This window comes from Dryas octopetala, chromosome 1, assembly GCF_963921425.1.
Source record: "Dryas octopetala chromosome 1, drDryOcto1.1, whole genome shotgun sequence".
NCBI classification, from domain to species: Eukaryota; Viridiplantae; Streptophyta; class Magnoliopsida; order Rosales; family Rosaceae; genus Dryas; species Dryas octopetala.
The window spans coordinates 12,378,513-12,404,383 of NC_141366.1; the positions used below are offsets into that span (position 1 = coordinate 12,378,513).

The 25,871-nt window shown below is 33.7% G+C and overlaps 4 protein-coding genes across 5 annotated transcripts; all 4 read right to left on the reverse strand.

Annotated features, from left to right (window-relative positions):
* Positions 1 to 1,199: 1,199 nt before the first annotated feature.
* LOC147297975 (Polynucleotidyl transferase, ribonuclease H-like superfamily protein) lies at positions 1,200 to 5,261 on the reverse strand. 2 transcript variants are annotated; one of them, XM_086229260.1, is made up of 6 exons: positions 4,891 to 5,261; positions 4,048 to 4,250; positions 3,464 to 3,544; positions 2,481 to 2,606; positions 2,087 to 2,138; positions 1,200 to 1,503 (listed from the first exon to the last, which is right to left on the reverse strand). In XM_086229260.1, the coding sequence occupies exons 1-6, from the start codon at positions 5,146 to 5,148 to the stop codon at positions 1,303 to 1,305; spliced, it is 921 nt and encodes a 306-aa protein (XP_086085386.1). In that variant the 5' UTR covers positions 5,149 to 5,261; the 3' UTR covers positions 1,200 to 1,302. The 2 variants fall into 2 exon arrangements, with proteins under 2 accessions (XP_086085386.1, XP_086085385.1); XM_086229259.1 differs by having other exon boundaries at positions 2,015 to 2,138.
* A 2,316-nt stretch (positions 5,262 to 7,577) lies between these two features.
* HPY2 (RING/U-box superfamily protein) lies at positions 7,578 to 11,160 on the reverse strand. The gene is made up of 7 exons (XM_086228752.1): positions 10,980 to 11,160; positions 10,800 to 10,871; positions 10,109 to 10,219; positions 9,825 to 9,935; positions 8,424 to 8,563; positions 8,086 to 8,165; positions 7,578 to 8,000 (listed from the first exon to the last, which is right to left on the reverse strand). The coding sequence occupies exons 1-7, from the start codon at positions 11,073 to 11,075 to the stop codon at positions 7,855 to 7,857; spliced, it is 756 nt and encodes a 251-aa protein (XP_086084878.1). The 5' UTR covers positions 11,076 to 11,160; the 3' UTR covers positions 7,578 to 7,854.
* Positions 11,161 to 15,049: 3,889 nt separating this feature from the next.
* On the reverse strand, positions 15,050 to 15,598 carry HB52 (homeobox protein 52). Its single transcript, XM_086229991.1, has one exon. The coding sequence runs from the start codon at positions 15,596 to 15,598 to the stop codon at positions 15,050 to 15,052; it is 549 nt and encodes a 182-aa protein (XP_086086117.1).
* Positions 15,599 to 21,978: 6,380 nt separating this feature from the next.
* LOC147297978 (uncharacterized protein At4g28440-like) lies at positions 21,979 to 24,664 on the reverse strand. Its single transcript, XM_086241747.1, has 2 exons — positions 24,233 to 24,664; positions 21,979 to 22,352 (listed from the first exon to the last, which is right to left on the reverse strand). The coding sequence occupies exons 1-2, from the start codon at positions 24,519 to 24,521 to the stop codon at positions 22,162 to 22,164; spliced, it is 480 nt and encodes a 159-aa protein (XP_086097873.1). The 5' UTR covers positions 24,522 to 24,664; the 3' UTR covers positions 21,979 to 22,161.
* Between the last annotated feature and the right edge of the window lie 1,207 nt (positions 24,665 to 25,871).

Sequence of the window (25,871 nt, forward strand, 5' to 3'; positions counted from 1 at the left end):
TGTAGCAATAGGGTAGTTGTTTTGGTAACTCTTCACCAAAACAACAATTTGAGATCTCTACCTCCTAAAATGGGTTGGGCATATGGATTTTTTTAAGATCCTCATTCAGCATATTTAAGAGTATGTCCTACCCACCTACAAATTTTAAGAGTAAAGAGGATAACTAGGATTATAGTTGGATTACGATTAGTAATTATCATTTTTGGAAGTAGATGATCCCAACAACCAATTTTTATATTGATATTATGCTTAACGGTAAAAACCCACAGTTTTAAAATTTTTGATTTAGGGTTTACACAATTTTTAAAGTTTTTTTTTTTTGGCCAGTACACAAATTTTAAAGTTTAAAATGGCTTTGTTTTTATCATAACTACAATATTAACATGATAAATGTATATAGGTCAATCCGCGCTTCATGGAAACAAACCATTTTATTCATGACACCACACAATAACCAAAGCCTGGTAAAGAAGTCACATGAACTAAGTATTATTACTTATTGAAGAAAATAATTGACGAGGTATTCGTTCAATTCATTTCCAGCATATAAATTCCAAAAGAAAAAAAGACGAAGAGAAACATATTTTTTTGTGCTAAGAAAAAATAAAACATGCATTCACAATGAACTTTGATGTGTAAAAGTGTTATGAGCTGGCTCACTCGTCCAGTCCAAAAGAACTTCTGGTTTAGTCCCTGCTTGATAGACCCATCAGAGAATATAATATGGTAACATTTTGACAACATTAGAACCTAAAACACATTTAAACCTTGTATAGTGGCAAATCCCTTGATTTAGTAACAAGATGCCATTTCCAGCCAAAATATTTTACTACTAAGAGAATCACTACATTGAAGCTTAAGATCAGTACAATAAGCACAGTAGGGTTTATATTTATGGTACTAATAAGTTCTTGATAAAATGCAATATGTGGCATCCTCAGAAATTTTTCAGATCTTTTAAGAGGTTACGGGGCAAGAACTTCATGTCACCACAAAGTTTGGCCAGTCTTATTTTCCAGTCCTTGCTTTGCATTTTAACGGTGACGAGAGGGAAAGAAAGAAAAATACTACTAGGGTAGGGCCGCCAGCTGAGACTTCAGAATTGATAACCAAGGGTCTCAGATTTGAATTACTGGATTATTGACACATGAGGTTGCCGTACTTTTGGTGTGTGTGTTTGTGTGTGTGTGTGTGTGTGAGAGAGAGAGAGAGAGAATCTTGAACCGAAGAATTGAATTTTTTTTTTTTTTCGTTGTGTTATAACTAAGTTAACAATTTTTGAAAAAATCCATCTAGAATCAGCTACCTTATTCTATTCTTGCATAAAAATTCAACCTTCTCAGGAGAATCAGGATTCCTCCTTGCGGTAATCTGCACAAGTGCACCATCTGCAAGCATGTTTTGCAAAACCCTTGCTATGTTCTTTGAGTCATCAAATCCAAGATGGTGACTTCCCAACAATGGTATCTGAAGTTCCTTCATCATTGCCATCATTCCTGTGGCCTGTCATCCATAACGAAACAAAAACATTAATGTTGTGTTTCAATTTATAATTTAGAAGAAAATATATGAATTTGGATTTTTAGTGTAACTTGTTTAATAAGAAAATAGAATTATTGATTTTTAGGTTAATGAAATTCACATGTGAATTTGCTATTTTATATATGATGAATGTCAAATACTCAAAAAACAATGCGCTATTTTAAATTCACGCCCTAAATAAATTCAATATAGAATTTTCTTCTCAATCGAAATAAAAAAGTATCAAACTCTTTTATGTATATTAAAATATTTGATGTAACAATTTAAACTAAGTAATCAAATCCAAATCCTTTTTAATCCACTTACCCAAATGCAACCAAAAAGAATTGAAGACAGAAAAACATCCTAAAAAAACATCAAAGTTATAGTAAAGGCAGGTAACATTCATTCTTAAGTTGCATAATGACATATCATTGAGTAAAGACGGGTAACAATTTTTTAAATTTCAAAGAAGAAATAGTGTGAACTTTACCCTCCTCTTGTAAAAGTTTAGATAGACATCTTTGAGATTGATCCATTCCATAAAATATGAGGGAAGCTTCACCTTTGATACTTTGCATTGCTCAGGAACTTTTGTTTTCAAATCCCAGTTTCCACTGATACAAGTTTAACAAAGATATGTCAGAAAAATCCAGAAGTTGTTATGCCTCATCTCAATTGAATAATATAATAAGAGAATATTTATAACAGTTTTTTTAGCAGAAGTCATGGGGTAACTAAATAACGACCTTTTACTAAAACTTGAGGGTATTTACACCCCATGGTTCCATTATGAGGTTTACTGGAAAGCGATACTTCTATCTTGCACAGTCAATATCAGAGCATTACCAGCATCATTTACAGTTTGACATAAAAGAAAATAGAGGAAAAGTTTGATATCATAGGAATAATAAAGTGTTAGGCAAGGTTAATATTCATACAGGAGCAAAGAGATTTACCAAGTTACAAATGCTGCTCGATTAAGACACCCACCCAACTCTTTTCCCCATAACTGATGCTGAATTAGCCATGCTTCAAATTCTTGAAGAACATCCTTAAAAGGTATAGCTGTATCATGCCAAACACTGCAAGTATATGTAAGTCATACTGATGTCCAGTTGCACCATATAAAGGAAATTACAATTGTCTTTCACTAAGATTATTACCATGATTTAGCAATAGAAAATAACATATGGAATAGTGCTCAATCTAACACTGCAATCCTAGTTTATAGTCAGTTCTCTATTATAGAACAACTCTCGTCAATCTCTATCATTGTCGACCCAGTATCAACCTGCCTCTATAAGTCAAATCACTCTCTTCAAGAGTTACCCCCTTGACCACGCCCTTCTTGGATTTTTACCCAAACACTCATTCTGAGCAATCTCTTCCAAATCAGCAGCCTCCGGATCTGGAAACTTCAGCTCTTCTTGTTCAAGGGCACCTAGAACCGCAAAAGGATTCATTCTGACTAGGTCCAATTTGGTTTCTTTCCACTAGCAGAAGTTGTCTACAGATTTATTTGTGCCAGATCTTTCACTTATATGACGTTCCCTTCCTAGATTACGTCAGCAGACATCAGCTCTGTAATTGCATCCAATTGGAACAATTTTAATTACCTACTAATAAATGTGAACCACAAATTAAATGCTTCACTAAAAAAAAAATTCCATCATAGAAGCATATCCAATATGACATATAAATATCTCCGTGTAACCATATTAAACATTTTTTTCCCTTCATCTAGCTTTTGTTAATGTCCTTTCTAAATTTGTCTGCATAGCTTGATCTATTTGAGGTTGCTATTCATTTTCTTTTGGTTTTAAAGGGTTCTCTCTTATATATCCTGTGTATTAGGGGTTTAACTACTAATGAAATCTCTTTTCCTGATCTGCCAATAATGATGTGATAAATGTTAAGCAAATCTGAATTACTAGCATACCGATCGACTCCAAATTTGCCATACTTTCCTTCAATATATTCATTTATTCTTTTCTCGCTCATCTCCGTTGGCCTTACAAACCTGCAAAAGAATAATGTAAAAGTTAGAAAACAAAATTAGCCAGTTCTAGAAATCATGCTCTTCAGATGAAAAAAAACCTTTTTCAAAAAAAAAATATACAGTATGAAGAGGAATGGACTTGGAGGGGAAAAATAAAAAGAATAAAGTAGCATTCCTAGCCAAATTAAGATATAGTAATAGGTACCCCCTTAATTGTCTGAATAATGCTTCTTTACAGACATACCAGACAGAATCATTGTTCCTCCAGGAACATGTCAGATATATTGTTAATAAAAGCATGAAGAATGTACGAGAGCAAATCTTGCGAATAAATTTAGGGAATGTAAAACAAGCAATTGGTGGAATTAATAATAATGATATAATAAATAATAATATAGTAATAATAATATTATTAATAATAATAATAATCTCTGGCTTTCCTACACAAAATACAAAGTCTCAGCTGGAAAAGGCAGATTATTAATTGCATTTCACTAAAATGCCGTGAGGAAGTAGAGTAAAACCTGTGGAAAAAGTCCACAACATCCATGGTTTTTGCATCAATCATCAGAACTGGAAACTCAAGAATTTCAATTTTGCCCTCCAAATCAAGCACAAGAAAAAAATCTAAGTGCTGTAAGCATACGCGGTTTGACATGGAATCTTTCACTTGAAGATCTCTGGAGCAATCATGATTGAACTTCTCCATGTGGATAGGATCCTCCATCTTCAAAACAAAGTAACTTTAATTAGACTACAAGTTTTTATGTATTTGAATAAAAGGCATGAAACACAGTATCAAGCGTATGAGTCCTAATGTTACACTAAATCCAATTTCAGATTTTCTTCTTTTTACATGATAAAATATTAAACCATCAAACATGCATCCTTTCTTCTTAATTATGTTTCTTCGAAGAGAACCTACAAATATCTACCTCAGAAACTGTAAGTTCTGCCCTTTCTAGAATGCCCATATACTATTGCTATCAACGAAAGAAGAAATTTACAGGCTGCTAAACACATATCTCCCATAATTTATTGGTTTGACATATTACTAACCAGTATTTCCCATACAGAGGTTCAAAAAATATACATTCAAGCAGGTGGCCCAAAATTCAAATCGGTTCACAAAGAAAAAAGGCAGCACATTTAAACAGCATCATAATTTAGGACTTACTTTGTTTGAGACATTCAATCAAACAGATGGAATGCAAAAAATATACAGTGCAATCGCAGCGCAAACATTCTCCAAAACGTCGAAACAACAAGATAACCAGATAAAGCTTTCACTAAAACAAATTCATGTGCATAGGTGAATTGTGGGCAAAGATTTAAGACAAGAGGTGTTAGTGGGTTTGAAGCTATACCATGGTGCACTTGCCTTGCGTGTAATACAAACACATGGGCTTCCATGAGTTACCGCTCTTTCTTGGAGACAGGAGCGAAGGAGCTGATGGTGATGGGTCATGGGCTTGGGAAGCTGAGAGAGAAGCAAAGGGGGTGAGGGAGCGCAGTGGAGGAGGGCGTGGCCGTGAGTGAGAAATGGGAATGAAGAAGGGTTTGAGAGTGGCTGAGAAGAGTGAAGGAAGCATTGGCAGAGCAAGTCTTGCTCTGTGAAATGCCATTGCTGCTTTGCTTTGTGGCTCTCTGGGGTTTTTGGGGTTAGGCTTAAAGGGTTTAAGTTGGTTGGGGAATAACGGTCTCTTGGCGGGTAATCGTGAAATGGAAGGAAAATCCAGTGAACCAGTCTGTTCAAGTATGACCCGATGATCCAATCTGATATTGCTAAAAAAATAAAAAAAAGGGTATAAATTCAGTCCAAAAATATTGCGTCATAACCTTTAAAGTAAGGGTGTTTTAACTTTTAGGCATAATTTCAATTTAGACACATAACTATATATGTCATTTCAACGGGGTCCATGAACTTTAAAATATTTTAAATATACACCTAATTTATTATCTAAATTGAAAAATGAACTTTCGTCCATGATCAGTTAAATGTCAGCTTGGTTTTTGTTGACGGAGATTAATTGGCGACGTGGTGCCAACTCAGCATACCTTTCCTGCCAAATGAGCGACATATGTCCATCTGACACGGGCCCACACACCCATCACCTCTTTCTCGCTCGTCAAACGCTCTCCTGACCATTTAGTCTCCTAAAAACATCAGGTTTTTCCCCAAATTCAAATATAAATCCCTCACATGTGTTCGACGAGCGAGAAAAAAATGATGAGTTTGTGGGCTCGTGTCAGGGGTTAGGTGGACAAGTGTCACTGTGTCGCTCATTTGGCGGGAAAAGTTTGCTAAGATGGCGTCACATCGCCAAGTAATCCCGGTCAGCAAAAACCAAACTAGCATTTAACAGATCTCTTAATGAATCAATGGACGAAAGCTTATTTTTCAATTTAGATAGTAGATCGGGTGTATATTTGAAATATTTTAAAATTTATGGACCCCGTTAAAATAGCATATATAGTTATGTGTCTAAATTGAATTTATGCCTAACTTTTAAGTAGAAGCAAAAAATGAGAAAGAAATTTATCTCACTGTCCAGAAGTCCAGAAGCCCAAAAATTCTATCGAGCACTCGGTGGTTATTACCGAGTGTTCAGCGATTCTTGCCGAGCACTCAGTAGCTGCATTTACAACTTAAAACATGCATCTACAACTTAAAACATGTCATTTGAGATAGAGGATGTAGATATAGATGGAGGATGCATCTGCATCCGCTAAGCACTCAGTAGCTTGTTTTTGGCCTCTAGGTGCACGCATGTGAATAAATTGGGTTTTAATTTAATTTTTTATTTTACTGGATTTTCAATTAAAAATCTTTCAAAAATTGGATTTGAGAGTAATTTCCTAACAAATTTTCAAAATATTTTTTTTATTTTACATATAACATATTTTTTCATGATCTTATATATAAATTTGCATACCAATAGGCATGTTTGCTTTATATATAAGATCATGAAAAAAATAATAAGGCTTTTTTGCACTAATAACAACCAGACTATAGGGGTGTGCAAATTTACCACCTAAAAAAAAGTTACAATTAACCATTCAAACTTCACTATATGTGACAATGTGGCACCTACAGTCACATCTTTTGTTAAATCTTAAATTTTGTCCCAAACTTCCCATTTTTTCCTTGAGCACAATTAAAAAAATAAAATTCATTTTAACAAGTATTTCTATATAATTATACAATTTATACTCATAAATCTATTTTTTTAAATGTCTAATTTAAATAATTTTGCCTTTAAATTATATTTACAAACAAAAAAATAGAAAATAAAAAGAAGAAAAACAAAAATTGTTCTTTCTTTTATGAAACAAAATTTTTCTATCTCAATAATTTTGCCTCTAAATTAGATTAAAAATAAATAAAAAAGTGCTCTATCTAAATAATTTTTCCCCTAAGTTAGTTTTGAAAAATTTTATAAAGAAAAAAAAAGTGTTTCATCTAAATAAACTTTCCTTAAATTAAAATTCAATTAAAAATTTTTTTTTAAATGTTAATTATATGGATTGACCGAAATACCTTTTGAGTTAACAAAAAAATTGACAAAACTTTATGGTAGGTGCCACATTGTCACATCTTGTAAAGTTTGAGTGGTTGATTGTAAAAAAAATAATTTTATGTGGTATATATGCACACCTCCTATAATTTGGGTGGTTTTAGTGCAAAAAACCAAAATAATAAATGTATTTGTCCTTTGAACCTATAAGTTATAATAAATGAAGTGAGGGCTTAAAGCTTTAGTGGTTAAGAGCATTTTGCCCCTACAACTAAGGCCAGAATTCAAATCCTCCCTCCACCTTTTTCTTACAAAAATAAACAATAAAAAATAAAAAACTTATAAGTTATAACTAATGCATTAAGCATTCAAACACTTGCAAAGAGCGTTTGAACGCTCACAAAAAATTTGCAGCAAACATTTCACTTTATAATTAAGTTTTTAGAATAAGGATAGTTACTTCCTTTCTTTCGAGTATTGAAGCATACGACAACTTATTTTGACCCCAAAGAAAAAAGGTTATAAACATCGTCCCAACTCCCAAGTGAATTCACGTTTAAATTGAACAATTTGAACCATCCCCAATATTAAATATGAATACAAGGAACTTCCTTTCCTTGAACTGGTTTCCAATTCCCAATTATAAAAACATCCACCGGAACTGCTTTCAACTACTACATATACAAAATCATAAAACCAGGACACTCTACACCACAGCATTCTAGGCAAGGCACGTAGCAATGCACTACAAGCATGTAAAAGTAGCTAGCTCAAAGGCCGTTGTAGAGACTTTCCAAATCCTGAAATCATCAATCACTCTTCATCATCATCAAGCTCAGTGACATCCTCTATTACGTCAGTCATAACAGTCTCTTTCCTCATTGCGCGGAATTCTTCAATTTCGACTAGTAACAATGGATCACACACCACTTTTTCTGGCCGCAGTATCTTAGGGCAAGCTGACAGGAAGAAAAATGCCCAAGGTTGAAGCTGGTTCACCAAAGTATAAGATATTTCTTGAAGGGGAACAAAAAGTAAAAATACCTGCAACAGGGCATCGTGTGTTCTTTTGCCGCAAGTAAAGCATGATTGCACTTTTGTCATAAACATGCTTGCATTCAACACTGCATTTGGGGTAGAAATACACCAAGAAAAAAACTTAAAATTGGAAAGGGTCTACAAAAGTATAGTCTCAACTATCAACAACAACATGCATGAAACCTGGGTCTGCATAATGAAAATTCCTAAACAAGCATAATATATTCAATCTTAGAACATCTATGCTACAAGCCTACAACAACATTCAGCAACACTGAAGAACCTTATAAATTCTAATTCTCCCAACAAGAGAAAAGAAATGTTTGAAGTGACTCATACAGCACCTGCGAACTGGATCCTGCAGTTCAAGGACGGGCTTTCCACTTAATGGGCAAGTGATATTCAAAAGATTGGATTCAGTACTGGTCATAACGATGTCCTCCTGCTCTTCCCCTGGCATAGACTGTCCTGCATGATGAACGTTCTACAGGAAAAGATTAAGAACAACGATTTTTCAGAAAGAAAACCTACTTTAACTAACAGACGATATTATATGACCAATAAAACAATTCAGTATCGTGGTACTTGGTAGGAGAGGTTACATATTTGAAGTTCTTTTATTTTTTTCCTTTTGGAAGTGTGTTTGTGTGAAGGTGTGTTTGTGTGTGTGTGAGAGAGAGAGAGAGAGAGCACAAAATAAAATTACAGGGGACAGAATGATGGAAAATGAAACATGCACCAAGATAAAAATCAAGAGTAAGAAGAATTTACTGAAACCTGAAGGCTATAGTAACCTTACAAGTTTACCACAGTTAACACTTCTGGATGATCTTGCAAATTTTCAATATGCATCAGACTAGGTAAAATTTATAGATATTAATAAAGTAATTCTATTAGTGTCCTTCTTGCAGAGCAGGGATATACTATATGACAACCTATTTTCATAATTGGATTTCTCCAGAATAGGATTACAACAGCACTATTATTCATAATCTGTTGAATGCCTTCATTTGTTTAGAGTCTAGCGTACTCTCACCATAGAAGGCTCTTTCTACACTTGAAGCATACATCAAAAACTACTTTAGACAGTCTCTCCTTGGATCATTTTGATTCTGGAAAGAAAATACACTTAAAACTATCAATTCTCATTTGAAGTGAGACCAATCCAATATTCTTATAATTGTAGTTCTCCGAAAACTTTATTTTGGAGTTGACAACATTACAACCAATATTCTAACACTAAAATAACACTAGATTCATTGCCTAACTTCTTTTTCCGTCATTTATGATTCTATTCATATTCATACCAGCGGTTACTTCCAATGCAGCACCAAGGTTACAGTAACCACTTACAACAGTCTTAGAATTGACAACAATTACCCTGAAGAGAACTTAACCAGTGAAATAGTTGCTCAGTTTCCTCAGAAGTATATATTCATTTAACCATATACATATAATATATTAAGCATTTCCTTCAAATGCAGGAATAAAATAATTAAGTAAACTATTGCTAGGCAGAAAAGTGTTTTCAAATTTTCATCAAGTGTTTGGTTTCTAAACTAGTTGGCATCATTCCAACCAGAATTGCCTGTCATAAAATAGTTGAATAAAAGTTATTACTAAAATCAAAATAAACTTAATGACATTTACTAATTCGTTATGCTTGCTTTATTTAACATTTTCCGACATCAGTGAAAATTTTCAATTTCTTACTTTGTGCATTTAAAAATAAGAAAGACTCATACCCAGACAGCTTCCCGGAATTGGCGTAGCATAGGATGGTTTTGTGGAACTGAAACTGAATTAACCTTGAGCTTTGCAACCTCATCATTGTACAACTTCTTAAAATCAGTAAGCTGATTTTCAAACATCAAATTTACATATCAGTTTGATGTATTACAGAAAAAATTAAACAAGTAAATTAAGATCAGCATAAGAATTTCGCCAAAAAAAAAAAAAAAAAGATCAGCATAAGAATAAGCGAAGTCACTGAATGACAAATTGCGCATGATGAAGAGAATCCAAGCACCTCTGGGCCAGGTTGGTATGTATCTCCAACTGATTGAATTGCTGAGGAGAAATGTGTACAGTCTTCATAGGTAGCCAACAATTCAACAACAGCATTTTCAAGCTCCTTCACCTGTTCAATATTTGGGGTTTTCATATCTTGAGAAAAGATTCCAATCTTGTATCTATGATAACATTAACTACAGTTTCTAATCCAATTTATCTAAAACTACAAGCTAAAACTCAGGAACCAAATGTCATTACAATAGATAGTGTATCTCAGCAGCTACCTTCTGATAGGCTAAAACCAAAAATTAAAACAACTCCAAGATTTCAGAAATTAGCTATAGTTTTAATAGCACCTACAAAGTTCAGACTGATAGCTATCAACCATATTTATGAACTCAGAAGAAAACCTTAAACCCCCACTTGGGTGTTCCATAAACCCATAAAAATTTAAAGAAAAAAGATATATTGAACATTATGTCAGGTCACATTACAATGGTGCCAAATAAAAATGTAAAGAAATGTTTATATCAACAAATTGGCATGTCCTAACGAAATGTTTATATTAACAAACGCTGGTTATCAAATCCATCCAAATATAGGAAAATAGTATCCAAAATTCCATTGGGGGTTAATCTACGTTTTCTTAATAACCAAACAGAGCTTAAAACCAATTTTCGTAAGAAATTTAAAAAGAAAAAAAATACCTTCTCAGACTGATTATCCCTCTCCAAATCAACTGCAATTTCCTTTATCACAGTCACAGCTTTTCGAATATCCTGAAACCAAAGACTCATTCATAATAATAACAATAAAAGCCCTTTTTACTCCTAATTACTCTTTTTCCTGGAAAAAAAAATATCTGAGTATTATAAATAACAGCTTACGGCAATTAGAGACTGGTTCTCGGAGTAGAGAGTGGTTGTAGCGGTTCGGATCCGACCCGCGACGCCGTGAGTCCGAGAAGCGGAGGTCGAGGCCATGGCGGGCTTTGGGTTTTAGGGTTTTTGGGCCGAACGGTTGGCGGTTTGGCGGGTACTTTGCCGGTGAGTGAGGCCACGAGTTCTTTTTTTTTTTCGGCCATGTGTGAGGCCACGAGTTCTTAAATACAGATATATGGGCAATTTTGGAGGGAGTTTGAAGGTGGAAAGAACATTATTTCCAAAACGCAGCGTTTTGCTCTCCTGAACTAAAAAGCATCGTATAAAAATTCAAGAGAAATTCTACCAACAGAAAAATTTTCAATCTTAAACTTTATTTCTGTGTCAATTCATGACATGAATTATGTATTTTACTAATCTGCCACCTCAACTTTAATTTGGATGCTAATATGTCACTTTCGTTAACTCAATTGCAAATTTTGTCCGAAAGTTATCATATGTCATGTACGTGATCACTTTTTTATGGATAAATTTGTCATTCCACTTCACTCATGTGATCATTTTTTGGATAAATAATGTAATTGAATTAACATAAGGGAAAAATTGACTTCAAAATTAAAGTTAACTCATAATGGACAGGATCAAAGTTTAAATTTTTTTTTTAAAAACATTTTCCCTTCTACTAATACTCTTTCTTAAGCCTTGGCAAAAGAAATAAGCAAGAATACTATTTAACAAAACTTTTCATCCAATTATTTACTTTTAATATTGTTGTTTCCTTTTTTCAAAATAAAATGATGTGATAGGCATATCATGCCACATGGTTGAGAAAAAAAAAAAGTTACGATACTAAAGGTACAACTAAGGAGTTAAATTTCGTTTTTTAGGAGTATAGAAATTTTAATACATATTCGTTAACATTTCATCGAAATTTTTGAAATTTCAGAAATTTCGCCGAAATTTGCAGAAATGTGCCAAAATTTTCAAAATTTCGCTCTGTCTTCTCCAACAATTTCTCCTTCTTTGTCTTCTCCAGTAGTTTCTCCTTCTATGTCTTCTCTCTTCGCAAGAGAGGGAGATCCCAGCCAACTTCGGCCAGATCTCAATGGCCCAAGAGAGGGAGATCCCAGGCAGATCTCGGCGGCCCAAGAGGGGAGAAGAAATCGGGAAAGAGAGGAGGAAGAGATCGGAGAGAAGAAGAGGAAGAGAGGGAGAGGAGAATGAGGAAGAGATTTATGCGACTGGGTTGGGGCTTGGGAGAGAGAAATGAGAGGGAAGAAGAGAGTCTCTGCCACAGGAAGGAAAAGGAATTAAGGAAAGAGAAACAAAAATAAAAATAAAATAAAATTCACTCACCAAATAATATTCAAGTCAGCTAGCTAGCTAGCTAGCCTAGCTGTCCACCTATGACCCATGGAGCTTTTATTTCTTCTTTTTTGGGGTAGGCCAATGCCGACAAAGCTAAGGTTCAAGTACTTAATGGATACTATTGTCATGTGAAGAGAAACAAGAAAGGTGATGTGTCATGTACTTAATGGATACTATTATCATGTGAAGAGAAACAAAAAAAAAAAAAAGTTAAGGGTTGATTGGGGTTTGGGGTTTGGGGTTTGGGACAATTAAAAAGATAAAAAAGAGTTTGGAGTTTCGTTTAATTGTTTTTAAGTCTTAAACCCTAATATATTTCTATTTAAAAAATAATAAAAATACCCTAAGGGGCCTAAACTCTAATATCTTATGCCATATCATAAACAATATAGAGTATAGATTATAGAGTATAAAGAATATACTAATTCCGTTTATTCATTATACTAAGTTTATTTAACAGTATTTACCTCATACGTGCATTATATTTATCTTATATAACATGAAACATACTATATAATTAGGTTTCTTCGATGTTTTTTTATTAATGTAGTATATAATATGTTAAATAAACATATGGTAAAGTTTCATTCAAATTTTATGTATTTTGATAGCAATTTCCGTCGTTTCTGTCTAATTTTTGTCAAAATTTCCATCGAAATTCGAAATTTTACTCCTTGGGTACAACATTTGAATCTCATACCTTCAAATGTTATAGACCCTATATTTTGTATTGAGTTCAAATAATGTAAAAAAAGTCATGTGAATGTATATGAAAGGAAAAATTATTTTGTATAACTATAATCCAACTACGTTGTGTAACTACTCCACATATTATAATATATAAGAAATTTTTTTCAAAAATAACTTAAACTTTACCTTATGTTTCAATTCAGGATATGAATTATGGGTTATATTAATTTGACCTCTCAACTTTATTTTTGATGCCAATATGTCATTTCTGTCAACTCGGTTGCAAATTTCGTCCAAAAATGATCACATATATCATGCACGTGACCACTTTTTCATGAGTAAATTCATCATTCCACATGTAATACAAGTACAAAGAAGTCAAACTACTTCACATACATGACCTTTTTTTGATGAAAAATATAACAAGACTAATAGAAGGGGCAAATTGGCTTCAAAATTAAAATTAAAAGAGCACATTGATACAACTCATAATACGCATCTTGAATTGACATGGTCAAAGTTTAAGTTATTTTTAAAAACATTTCCTAAATATAGATGGACAATGTACATATTTATAAATTTATATATTATTAATAACGTTCATTTATAATATAATATGTAAATTAATTATAAAATAATTTCTCCATAAAAAATGAGGATTCCAGTTATATCATTGCCCTCAAGCTCCCAAAAACTCACAACCGACCAAATTGGGAGAAGAGTCAAAACAAGTAACATTATTTTTCATCCATGGACGGAGCTACTAAGGGATAGGGGGGACACGTGTCCCGACCCCCTCCCATGTTTTTCTTATACCTTTTACACATAGATAACCCAAACATTTTACATATATTTTCCTAATTTTTATTAGGATTTAATATAAATTTCATTTTCCTTCTCGATCTTAACTTGTTTGTTCTCTCATTAATTCCTCTTTTTTTTTTTTTTTTTAATGTTTAAGTGGGTTATTGTACCTTTTTTTTTCATGGATTATTGTACTTAATTTGTTGTGGTATACGCTGAATTCTTTTGTACTATTTCCAATCCTATTAGCTTCAAATTTTTGGATAGAGAAAATAATTTTAGAGGTTTCTTAATGATATATCATATACATATTGCTAATTAGAATAAGATTTTAAAGAATTTTTTTCTCTTAATAAATAAGTTAATACCCAAGGGTGCCCCTCCTAGCCTAGTTATCTAGCTCCGTCCCTGTTTCCATCTATAGCGCCATGTTTTCCGTACATCTTACCAATAAAGATGAAAGTCCACTCATACATGAAAATAGCGATTGTCAGAATTAGACAGTTAGGAGTTCATACTCATAAATGATCAAATGCACAAATTAATAGAAATTATAATCACTGGCCAAAAAATGAAATTATTAGAATTAATCAAACATTGTGAGTACTGTTCATAATATTTCCCTTAAAACCATTCATATAAACGTTAATTGTACAACAAACAGATTGTCACACCAAATAATTAATTCAAACGTAACACTTGATAAAAGGTAATCAGAACTCAGGCTAACACTATGTGACATAGCAACATAGAATTATGAATTTATTTAAATTCTAAACACATGCATAGTTATTAAAAATAAAAATTAAAGTTTAGGATCTTATGCATTAATAATTATACATTTGTTATAATTTCAATGAGTACTTCATAACTTCATATGAATATACCAGGCATGCAGTGTTACTATCAAAGATTTCTCAATTTACTGATCGATCCCATTCCACGTGTTCAAATTTAACAAGAACTACCTGTACACAAATTTGTATTATTTGTAATGTCCTTTTATTCATTATCCTAATGACAATATGGTTCACCATGCAATTAATTAGTTGAGTGATATATTAGGAGTACGTGCTAATTCTCGATCAAAACTAAAAGGGTGTGACTTATAACCCAGTACTGCTCTAAAAAAAAAAAAAAAAAAAAGAAGAAGAAGAGGAATATATATATATAATATAAAAATTGAACCCATATCAATAAACCCATCAGTAGTACTACATGCCAATCAAACAAGCATAGAGGTCCTCAAGCTGCTTAACCTCATGATCATGATGATTATTATGATTATTCACATCCTCGTGCTGCAGCTGGCTAGAGCTGGCAGCTCCCTCTTCATCACAAGCAGAAAACATTGAGCAAATCACAGGAAGATGAAGATGATGCTGAGCAGGCCCTACTACTTCTGTTCGGCTCAAAGCCAACACCACTTCATGAGCCCTCTTCAGCTCTCCTCTGAGCCGCTCCACATCTTTCTCGAGCCTCCTCTTCTCGGCCAATGCAGTCTCCAGCTTGGCTTGGATTGCACTGTAGCCGAGCTCCATGGTTTGAGTTTTCCAGCGGGCGCGCTTGTTTTGGTACCAAATGGCGACCTGTCGGGGCGGGACTCCGAGCTGCTTGGCCAGCAGCAGCTTGCGCTCCGGCTCCAGCTTGCTGTTGCAGCTGAAGCTTCGCTCTAGGAGCTTCACTTGGTCTTGGGTCAGCCTCTTTTTGTTGGGGTGGTGGATTAATGGATGTTTGGGTTTTGGGTTGTGGAAGAAATCCATGTTTTAATTAGTTGTTGCAGATGGAGTTGTATGAGCTAGCTTGGAGATTTGGGAGATATTTGAAAGGATATTTGCATGAGGGATATATATTGTGGATTAAATAGATTGGTGGGCTTATGCTGTTTTATAAGGGTTTGAAGCTTGAGGGAGAGACAGAGTTCATGACCCTGTGGTTTTCACGTGGGAGTAGCCCTACCCCTACTCCATCCATGATCGAGATCAGTTTTAAAATATTATCTCTTTTATGCCTTTTGACTAATTGTTAACTCTCTATATTCACAAATATAATATAATATAGTATGCTTGCATTTCATTTCTATATATTTGAATAGATTGTGTGTAAGTCTATGAATTTCGTGCAAGTGGGGAGAGAATGTGGAGTAATGAGTTATAGTTATGTTAGATTCAGAATTTGATTGCATTCAATATAATAAAATAAAAAATCAATTGTGTACTAATATTCATGCAATTAATCTTTTGTATATATAAGTTGAAGTAATTAGTGGAGTGTCCATATATATATATATATATATATAGTACGTGCTGTTTTTTTTTTTCCTCACAACATGGATCTAATTAATAGAATAATATGATCTATTGATATTGTGTTTGTGTCAAAAACGTTTTGAGTCTCGAATTAAGCATTAATGTAGAGTTTATATTGCAAAGTTAGTTAAATGGAAATATGATGAAGCAACATAGTACCAAAGATCTTAAGAGAAACTTGGACTAGAATAATAAGCGAGCCTAAAGAAATTATAAGGACTTTTTGAAAAAATGAAATAGTACATACTTTAATAAGAAAAAGTGTTAAAATGTCGTGCATGGTTGTGAATCTTTTATAATAGATGGGCTGCCAATTTTTCTAAGGCTTATTCGCGCCAATGCCCCCTGAAAGTAACTTCGATTTTCAATTTGCCCCCTGAAACTTCATTCCTCCCACTTTGCCCCCCGAACTTTACAAAATACTATATTCCGTCATGTCCGTCTATGGATCCGTCAAAGCAGCTGACGTGGCGGGGCAATTAGGTCTTTTACCTGATGCAAAGCTGATAAGCCTAAAAATTAATATAAAAAACTAATTAAACTTAAAAAAATGATATAAAACATAAAAATTAAATAATTAAATATAAAAAAACCAAAAAGAGGGTGAAAGCCCAGCAACCTCGCAGCCCCCAGTCCTGCCTCCCCTGCGATGGCTACCCAACCTACCGACCTCCTTCCCCCTTTTCGGCGCCTACCGGTAACCCCTCTCTCTCTGGAAGACTTATCCGAAGGTGAGCTACTTTGGGTTTCTGGCGACTTTGGGTTTCTGGCGATCAATCTTATTGTTTCTTTAATCTTCATTCTCATCTCCACCGTTGCTTCACAGCCAAGTGCTCCGCCATACCCACAAGAACTCATCAACCCCCTCAGCCCCGCTTTTTCCACCTCCTTCTTTTTCTTCAATCTCTTTGAACCCAACATCATCTTCAACAACCCCACAGGCTCCTCTGGTCCCTGTGTTCTTCGTCATCGGCGACTCCTCCGTCGACTGTCGTACCAACAATTTCCTCGGGACCTTGGCTCGTGCCGACCGCCTCCCTTACGTCCGAGACTTCGACACGCACCGCCCCACTGGGAGGTTCTGCAATGGCAGAATTCTTGTTGATTATCTTGGTAATGTTCCTTTTTTAAACACCACCCTTTTCTTGCATAGTGGGAAGTTCAAAATTCTAATGGTTTTTTTGTTATCTGGGTTATATCTGTGTTCTTGGTTCATTTCATGTTCTAATGGTCCTTTTGTTATCTGGGTTGTATCTGTGTTCTTGGTTCATTTCATGTCAATGGTTTCGTTGGTTGGTTTTTTTCTTGAAGATTTTGGTTTTCTTAGAACTCCAAATGCCTGAAATATAAAATTCAAGGAAGAGAGAGAAAGAGGAGAGAAGAGAAGAGAGAGAAAGATAGACAGAAAGAGGGAAGGGAGGTTGGCCGGTGTCTGGGTGGGGTGGGGTGGGGTGGTGCGTCGAAAAGAGGAGCTGCTGCTGGTGGGGCCAACAGCTGGGTTTGAAGTCTGGGATATTCAAAGGGAAGAGGAAGAGAGAGAGACAGAGAGATATTCAGAGGGGTCCCACTTAATGCTGATGTGGAGCTGATTTGGCATCTTGTCAGTCTGATTCAGCTTTGCATCAGGTAAAAGACCTAATTGCCCCGCCACGTCAGCTGCTTTGACGGATCCATAGACGGACATGACGGAATATAGTATTTTGTAAAGTTCGGGGGGCAAAGTGGGAGGAATGAAGTTTCAGGGGGCAAATTGAAAATCGAAATTACTTTCAGGGGGCATTGGCGCAAATAAGCCTTTTTCTAAATTGTTTGATCATATATCATTGGCCAATATTTACTATATATATACAATACTTTCCCACCATATCAATCTCTTTGGTTATTTATAAAGTATAAATTAATTAAAAAGTAGTTAGTACTACAAAAATAGAAAAAAAATGCCTTACGTACATTGCCTCTCCCATATTAAGGGAAAGCAGAGTTTGAAAAATTAATAGCCGTCTTTGAAAATTATGGCAGTGGTTGAATTCGACCGTTAATCTCAATAGCAATGAAAGCTAGAAGTTGACCGTTAATTTAGTTTTTACCTGTGATGTGATGAGACATGCATGATTTGTGAGAGCTGAGATTTTGAGGGCTGAGGAGGACACCTTAATGTTACAAGTTTAGTAGACATGAACAAATAGACAGTTGCCACGTACTGGCCAAAGAAAAAAAAAAACAAGAACAAATAGACAGTTGCCAATGTTGATATTAATTAGTGACTTTGGTGTGTCTTATAGTTGCCTCCTATACCTATCTTCTGGAAGATTAATGGCTCTTTTAATTTAGCCTAAATGACAAATTCTAGACCCAACATATCAAAATACAGTGTCTTTGAAAATGAATCTATTACAAACCCTTCATCTCTAGAAGCTTTTGATGGCTGGTGTATATGAGTAAGTAATGCATGCAAAGATTGATTTATATGGGTAAGTATTTGATTATGTAAGCTTATTACTGGCTAAAGATGCCAGATGAGTAATGTTTAATTAAGTGATGTTTTAATGTAATATTTAATTATAAAAGTTTTGTTTAGGTTAAATTTTATTTGATGTTTTGTTATGTTATTTATTTGAGAAAAATCAAGTGAAGGTGTATAGAATATCGATTTCATTTTTATGATTCGCTTTGAACCCCGGCCTAAAATCCTAGGGCCGGCGCTGATTGAAATCTAATGTTTAATATATATCTTTTGATTTCTAATGCTTCCCTTGTAGGTAGTGCGTGTACATGAGAGGCTTTCCATGGCTTCTACAGTGATTTGCATGTTCTTGGATTGTAAGCAAAAGGTGAGACATTTTGATGGGTGCATGCGTCTAAAAATCTAGTAACTCTGAAAATGCTAAGACCTTAATTGGATTGTAAGCTAATTTGCTATTTTGACGAACATGCATGCATGTTTGATAAGATGTTGTCCTTTTTTTGAATTATAAAATATTCTATGAGTAGGGTCACTCCCTCAAGCCATGGACCTCAAGTTGATTGATGATATATACTACTTGCTTTTGCCTCCACATTGAAAAGCTATATATCATAGTGTAATTGTCTAACTACAACATCCACTTGTAAAGCCTTTAAATTAAGCTGAATATGATGGACCACGAGGTAAACGTAATAATTTGAATATCTGTACAAAGACAATTGAGATTGTTTAAAGGTAAGAATTTGAATACCTATACAAAGTTGATTGAGATAGTTTAGAAAATACATATTTTTATAAATTTGAATCCAAAATTAATTGATATTGTATAGATGAATAGGCTCAACATACAAATTGATCATATCGAGATGATGTCAAATACGTGTGATTAGAGTTTGACATGTAGATAAGTAAATTATTTTCTCTATATAATCATCAAAGTTAGATTAACAAATTAATGAAGAGATTCTAGATTTTATATTCTAAGATGTACGTATTTCTCTTTTTGATTTTATAAGAACTAAGATGTAAGATTTAGAATACCTTTCATATTTTATATTTCTAGTGATGGGCTGTAGAAACATGACTACCACTTATCGTTCTATGGTCAACTATAAAAAAGCTGAAAATCTGAACCAATTAATGAGTAAATTCACATTTTAAATATTAAATCAAAGATTCAACCAAGAAATTAAAAATTCTTGAATCAAATTAATGCTCACTATTGTATACGTTTGAAAAATGTGATGGTGTCGTTTGGAGGGGCACACACTCTTCCCCACAACTCTATCACAATGGTTTGGTCTTTGGTGGTTGGAAATTTTATTCATGCACCACCGTACGTAATGTGATACACAAAGATTAGGGCTTAATTGGAACTATTAATGCCTTACGACTTACGTTACTCATTCAATGTTTCCATGGACGCTTCCCATCTATAATAACAAATAAGTGCATGAACGAACTTTAACCCGCCGTCACGAAACGACACCATTTTGACCCACCATCACACCCCAGCGGCCCCAGCCACCAGTTTCGACCTTAATTTCTCTATTTCCTTTCGGCCTCTTGTTCTTTTTCCTTTTGTGCTATTTTTTGGTTTTGTTATTTGGTAGTTGTCTGTTACTAACCACCAACTAGTGTCTAGTTTTGAGTTAGAAATCCCCTCCCTTCAAATTAAAGTATGTTATAACTTCTGTAGCATAAGAGAATTTTTCTCTAATGCGGGACAAAGAATGCAGGAGGTAAGAGAGTGTTGGCTCTCTCATATACAGTATTGTTTTCACATCTATATATATCTCGTATTTTTCTAACATTATATGTGTGTAAACAAACTCGAAATTTGAAATTGTACCGAAAAAAGTCTAAATATGAATAATCATATTGTAATTTTTTTTAATCTAAATCATACTGTAATTTTTTAAAATACAAAGTCTATTTAGAAAATGTGTTAAATTTCAGAAGTATCCACATATAGATATATATATATATATATCTCTCTCTCTCTCTCTCAGGTATATATCTCTCTCTATTTGGATATGTATATCAGTATATGTGTGCTTGAAATAATGACTCTATGAAGTTCTTTCAACCTAACCAAAAATAAATAAAATTACAAAAGCCTAATATGTATAAATAAATAGCACATCTTTTGCACAAATTCCGCATATATATATATATATATTTCGCAACAGAGAAAAACGCTTTCTGATTGATTTTCATTCAACATCAAAGAAAAATTCATCTTAATGTTTATAACAATACAAGCCATGTGATTCAAGCCACAGGCACACCGACCAATCTCCAATGTTGAGCACAATTTTCAATAACCTTGAGAGTATGTAAATATGTAATGCACATAATTTTTCATTTTATAGTGCCAAAGAATGGAATAATTGGATTTAGAGAAGCATGTAATCTATAGTTAATTGGATGCTAAAGATGAGAAGAAAGAATTGAATCACTTGCTTAGTGCAATTGTTTATATTTCCACCTTGTATAGACACAAGCTGTACTTCCTGTCCACATCTAATAAAACCCTACCAAGCTAAAGCAACAATAACATATTACCAAGAAATGAGAACAAGATCAACCATATCAAAGCTTTATATATAAATTTTGAAATTTCTGCCAAAATATACTAGCAGCCAAGAGATCTCATTGATTCCTCCAGCTTAAATTCAATAAAAGAAAAAGTCAGTATGGCCCATTTATAAACTGTTAGTTTCATGTAATTTCTTTTAATTTTTTCTAATATCTTAAATATATATCTAAATAATGGATCATTTCATATCAATTCAATTTTTTTTTTTTATATTGATAGTATTTTCTAAAAACCCTTACATTGGTAGTTTTTATACAGTTATAATTATCAGACACAAATTAATCTATATTTGTTTATAAGTTAGAAAAGTTAATTCATCATGACCATCTAATGAATCATGTAAAAGTTATTGAAGATCACATTTAATGTGTTAAAAAATATTGCATAATTTAGTGAACTTGACATCATTCATCTATTTTAAGTAGTTGTTGATCTTTATAAACTATAAGTGTAATTATATTGAAAAATAATTTATTGTTTTGTTTTATCATTAAATAATGCTCTTATGAATTTTGATAGTATTAATTTTAAACAAATGATATTTTTGAATTATTTCAAAAATTTCACCAAACCTCTTACATGTATAAAGATAAGTAGAAAAGGTCATTAAGGCCAACCGGCCAATTGGCCTCCATTGGTCTAATTCGTGATTGGAATTATAAATTTCACATCGAGCATTTCAAGACAATGTGAAATATGTCACTTTTACAAATCCATATACATTTTTTAATTTGATAAAGTGATCATTGCCATAAAAAAAAAGGTAAAGAGATGAATACTCAATATCAATATAGCCAAACATATAAATTATCAAATCCGACATTAAATCAAATTTAGCCAAAGTTGTACTATATTTATCAACTCCATAATCAATAAAAAAGCTATAGGAGTCGGTAGACCCATTGCCCCCACCATGTCTTTGCCACTGAACAACAGCCCAAGAGAAACCATTCATTCCTCTACAACATTCACCAATTCATATTCAACTAACGACAGATTATTATCCTCCTTGACTACAAATTTTGCAGGCTCAGTGACCTCAATACGTCCCCATTTATCAACTGCTAGCCTCATAGATCCCTTGAACATGTCAATCTTTGCATTGCGGAGAATAACAGTTGCACCAGGCTTCATCAAGTCAACTGAGAAAAACAAGGAGATAAATCATTTTTCAGTATAACAAATACATTAAGAAACTGTCAAGCTACATTTAGTTGTATAATACCTTCCTAGCAATTTCACAATAAATAATAACATGTTGGCATCATAATCTTATAAAAGAAAAGTTGCACAGGAGTAAAATTCTTTGCCATGACTATAACTTTCTACAAACAAGTGAAATTTTATGAAGATTACTACTAGTTTCAACGTAAAGACATTGTGCAGATTGATCAAAGTTTCAACAAGATCAGACTATTCTTATGCCCAGGAAATGCTCAAAAGTTACACCATAACGTTATATCAAGATGACCAACTGTCAACCTCTAACCCAAGAAAGGATTACTATGTAAAGTGCAAAAGAAGAATATTTAACTAGATTTATGCCCAATTTCCAAAAACCATCTTGCGATTTGTTGAAAAAAATCAAACTGAACTATGGCTTAAGAGAGCAAGCCAATTTTCATGTTCAACATAGGATTAAAAAATAATGTAGAAATGATAAAGCATTCAAAACAGAATGATAAATTAGCATAACTGCATAAGCATCTACTTCCCAAAACATAAATAAGCATCTGCAACCCTGTAAACCATAGCAAGTTAATTATGACTACTATCCCTAATCACCAAGATTGGGTAAGCACAACATCTATATGATGGGGCAGCCAAAAAATAAAAAATTTAAATAGATAGGGTGTGCTCACTATTTGGTAAAATAGAAATGTTTCACAAGTTCAACAGGGCATTTGCCATCAACATACATTAAAGTTTGCTTTTGTACTGAAACATGTATACAAAATGCTCTGCTAGAGTACAGTTTAAGGTCTCATATGCTTAGATGATATGTTATATTAAGAAAATGATGAGTTAGACTAATAGCACTTAATAAAGTATCTTCTAGCTCCAAACCCTAACTTCATTCTGCCAAACATATAAAAAAAAAAAAAACAGAACTTCCATATCCCAATTCTTAATATATTTTCATCTAAGTTTTATGCTTCAATACCCTGCTTAATCTTCCCACCTATATCAAATCCACCACAATATCAATCATAAAGCTATTTCTTTTGATTCAGATTTCTTTTCATAGTTAATAAGAATTATAAAAATTTAACTAAAGAACCACAAACAGAGAGTAAAATAACAAAATAAATTAATACATGTATTGGAGGCGATAGCACTTCACAACACCAAGCAGGAAGAACTCAAAGAACAGAAAACTATACAATTCACAAAGCTTGTCACTCCATTTTATCCGTTCAGAACTTCACCAAGCAACAACAAAGAGAATAAAGAATGTGTAACTTTTGACTTCTCTAGAAAATCAAATATTTTTTAATGTAATAACTAATAAGCAGATATTTACAAGTGGCATATACACTTGTTCCATTTTTGGCAGCAAAGATCAACACATATACTGCTTTACATGAAATATTCCGTATTTGCAAAACACAAACAATGGAGAAACATATAACAAAATTTCCATTTTAGACAATCCAACACTTATTTTCAGGGCTTCATAAAACCAAAAACACTGAACAATAGTTCATTGATTACAAAAAATGCCTACATCTAATTCATTTGAATTTAACATTTTCTTAACATCCATATCCATCAAAACCCATAAATCCCAATGCCCCATTCTTGTTCGAATCCTATTCATTTTCGGATCAACCAGTATATAAATAAAACTAAACATAAACGAAGAAATTTATATACACACAAGCACGGATATATCAAACCCATTGACCAAATAAAGTCAATTTCTAATAATCCAAACAAGAAAAAGTATAAATTAAATTTCCCATCATTTCCTCGATTTTCCGAGAAACCAAACAAATAGGGAAAAGAGAAATGGATATACCTTGATCATTTCTGGCAGTGAAAAGAATGGTCCCAGTCTCATCCCCAATGAGGCACTCGGAGATTCGGGTGTGGCGGAGGTGCTGAGACACCGATCGGCCCTTCTGCAAGACAGGGTCGGAGGTGAGGACCTTGACGACGAGGGTGTGGCCGCTGGTCTCTGGCTTGAGCAGTTCCACCTTGGTGAACACGGGCTTTCGGAGCACCGGCTTGGCATTGCTCTGCTGCTTGGGTTGCTGCTGCTCCTGCTGCTGCGACGGTGTCGTTTTGGCTGTGGTGGTCGTCGACATGGTTCTCTCTCTCTCTAACTCCAAAAACCCTAAAAAATCCTAACCCTAAAAGTTGAAATGTTGAGGTCCTTGAGGAAATGGAATTTCTTTTTTGATTCTCTCTGCGACTCACTCTTCGCTCTTTGCTTCTGCGTTCCGTTTTTCATGTGCTTTTATTAGTGTTATTGACTGTGACGCTTAGAAATTTGCATTTAACTATTCATCACCACTTTTAGGATGTGGGTTTTGTGAGTTGTAGTGACTATTTGGCTGCCCTTCCTCTTATTGGATCTGTGGGCCTGTTGATGCATTTTTGGGAACAAGAACCATGGACTTATTTCATGCAAGCCCATCTAATATTTGGGCCTTATGCAATTTATCCACCATTCTCAAATGCCTCATTTGGAAGCCCAAAAACAAGTATGTCCCATGTCCATGTTGTTCATAATAAGAGGAGGAGGGATTCTATTCATCCAGAAAATTGTTACCACTCAAATTGGTTTCGATTTACCAACTAGTTATGGATTAGTGATATTTCTTTTCACAATATTGATGAAGTCTTAGATTTAAATTCTCTCTTCTAGATTAAAAAAAAAATTGAATTATCATTCAAAAAGCTAGTTCACAAATTTAGGATATTAATGAAATGGAGAGTTAATTAGAATGTAAAATAATTGTTCATATATTTTAACAACTTGAAATTTTGAAATAGTAGTAAATGAACACACTTTAATAGGGAGAATAGACATTTGGAAATTTAATTGACCCCACTTGATTCAAATGATATGTTACCATAAGTATGTAGCCTTCCAAAAGCATGTACCTTTATCCAAATACATGAATCCACTAATGCAATTGCAAAACATCCCCAAAACAATACATGATCCTGAGAAAGACATGAACTATTTATATGAACTAAGACAATTCATGAACCTTCCAGAAGAATACAAAGATTTGGTTTATTTTATAGTCCTTGATTATGTAGACTAACATTATAAGTTTAGGGAGCATTAACAGGGTCAGTTGGATACTTCTTTTCACAATGTATAAATGAGAGTAGCTAGTGTCAAGGAAACATGCCATGTTTCAAGCAAAAACTTCAATAGTTGGAGTTGTATAAATCCCACTGCAGATCAGATATAAGTGATAAGGTTACTAGACCTATCATAATTTGCTGAAGTTTTTTAGTAATGTGTCTGGGTCAGTTTTTGCGCATCAAACAAAAATCTCTTTGACCTATCATAGGTTGTTGAACTTTTTAATGCTTGTCTTTTCTTATCTAAACTCTGTTAAACTAATCCTGAAACTAAGGAGTAGTCGAGACATATGCCATTTGAGAAATGAGAATAACTTACCTGAAACGAAATATTC

Excerpts from the sequence above, each read along its gene's own strand:
- LOC147297975 (XM_086229259.1), bottom strand. The coding sequence starts at position 5,148 with ATGGCATTTCACAGAGCAAGACTTGCTCTGCCAATGCTTCCTTCACTC. Across the intron at positions 3,545-4,047 it reads GTTGTGGACTTTTTCCACAG|GTTTGTAAGGCCAACGGAGA; the intron begins GTTTTACTCTAC and ends ATTCTTTTGCAG. Across the intron at positions 2,607-3,463 it reads GGCAAATTTGGAGTCGATCG|TGTTTGGCATGATACAGCTA; the intron begins GTATGCTAGTAA and ends ATATACTTGCAG.
- HPY2 (XM_086228752.1), bottom strand. The coding sequence starts at position 11,075 with ATGGCCTCGACCTCCGCTTCTCGGACTCACGGCGTCGCGGGTCGGATC. Across the intron at positions 10,872-10,979 it reads AGAACCAGTCTCTAATTGCC|GATATTCGAAAAGCTGTGAC; the intron begins GTAAGCTGTTAT and ends CTTTGGTTTCAG. Across the intron at positions 9,936-10,108 it reads CATACCAACCTGGCCCAGAG|CTTACTGATTTTAAGAAGTT; the intron begins GTGCTTGGATTC and ends TTTGAAAATCAG.
- HB52 (XM_086229991.1), bottom strand. The coding sequence starts at position 15,598 with ATGGATTTCTTCCACAACCCAAAACCCAAACATCCATTAATCCACCAC.
- LOC147297978 (XM_086241747.1), bottom strand. The coding sequence starts at position 24,521 with ATGTCGACGACCACCACAGCCAAAACGACACCGTCGCAGCAGCAGGAG. Across the intron at positions 22,353-24,232 it reads CACTGCCAGAAATGATCAAG|TTGACTTGATGAAGCCTGGT; the intron begins GTATATCCATTT and ends TGTTTTTCTCAG.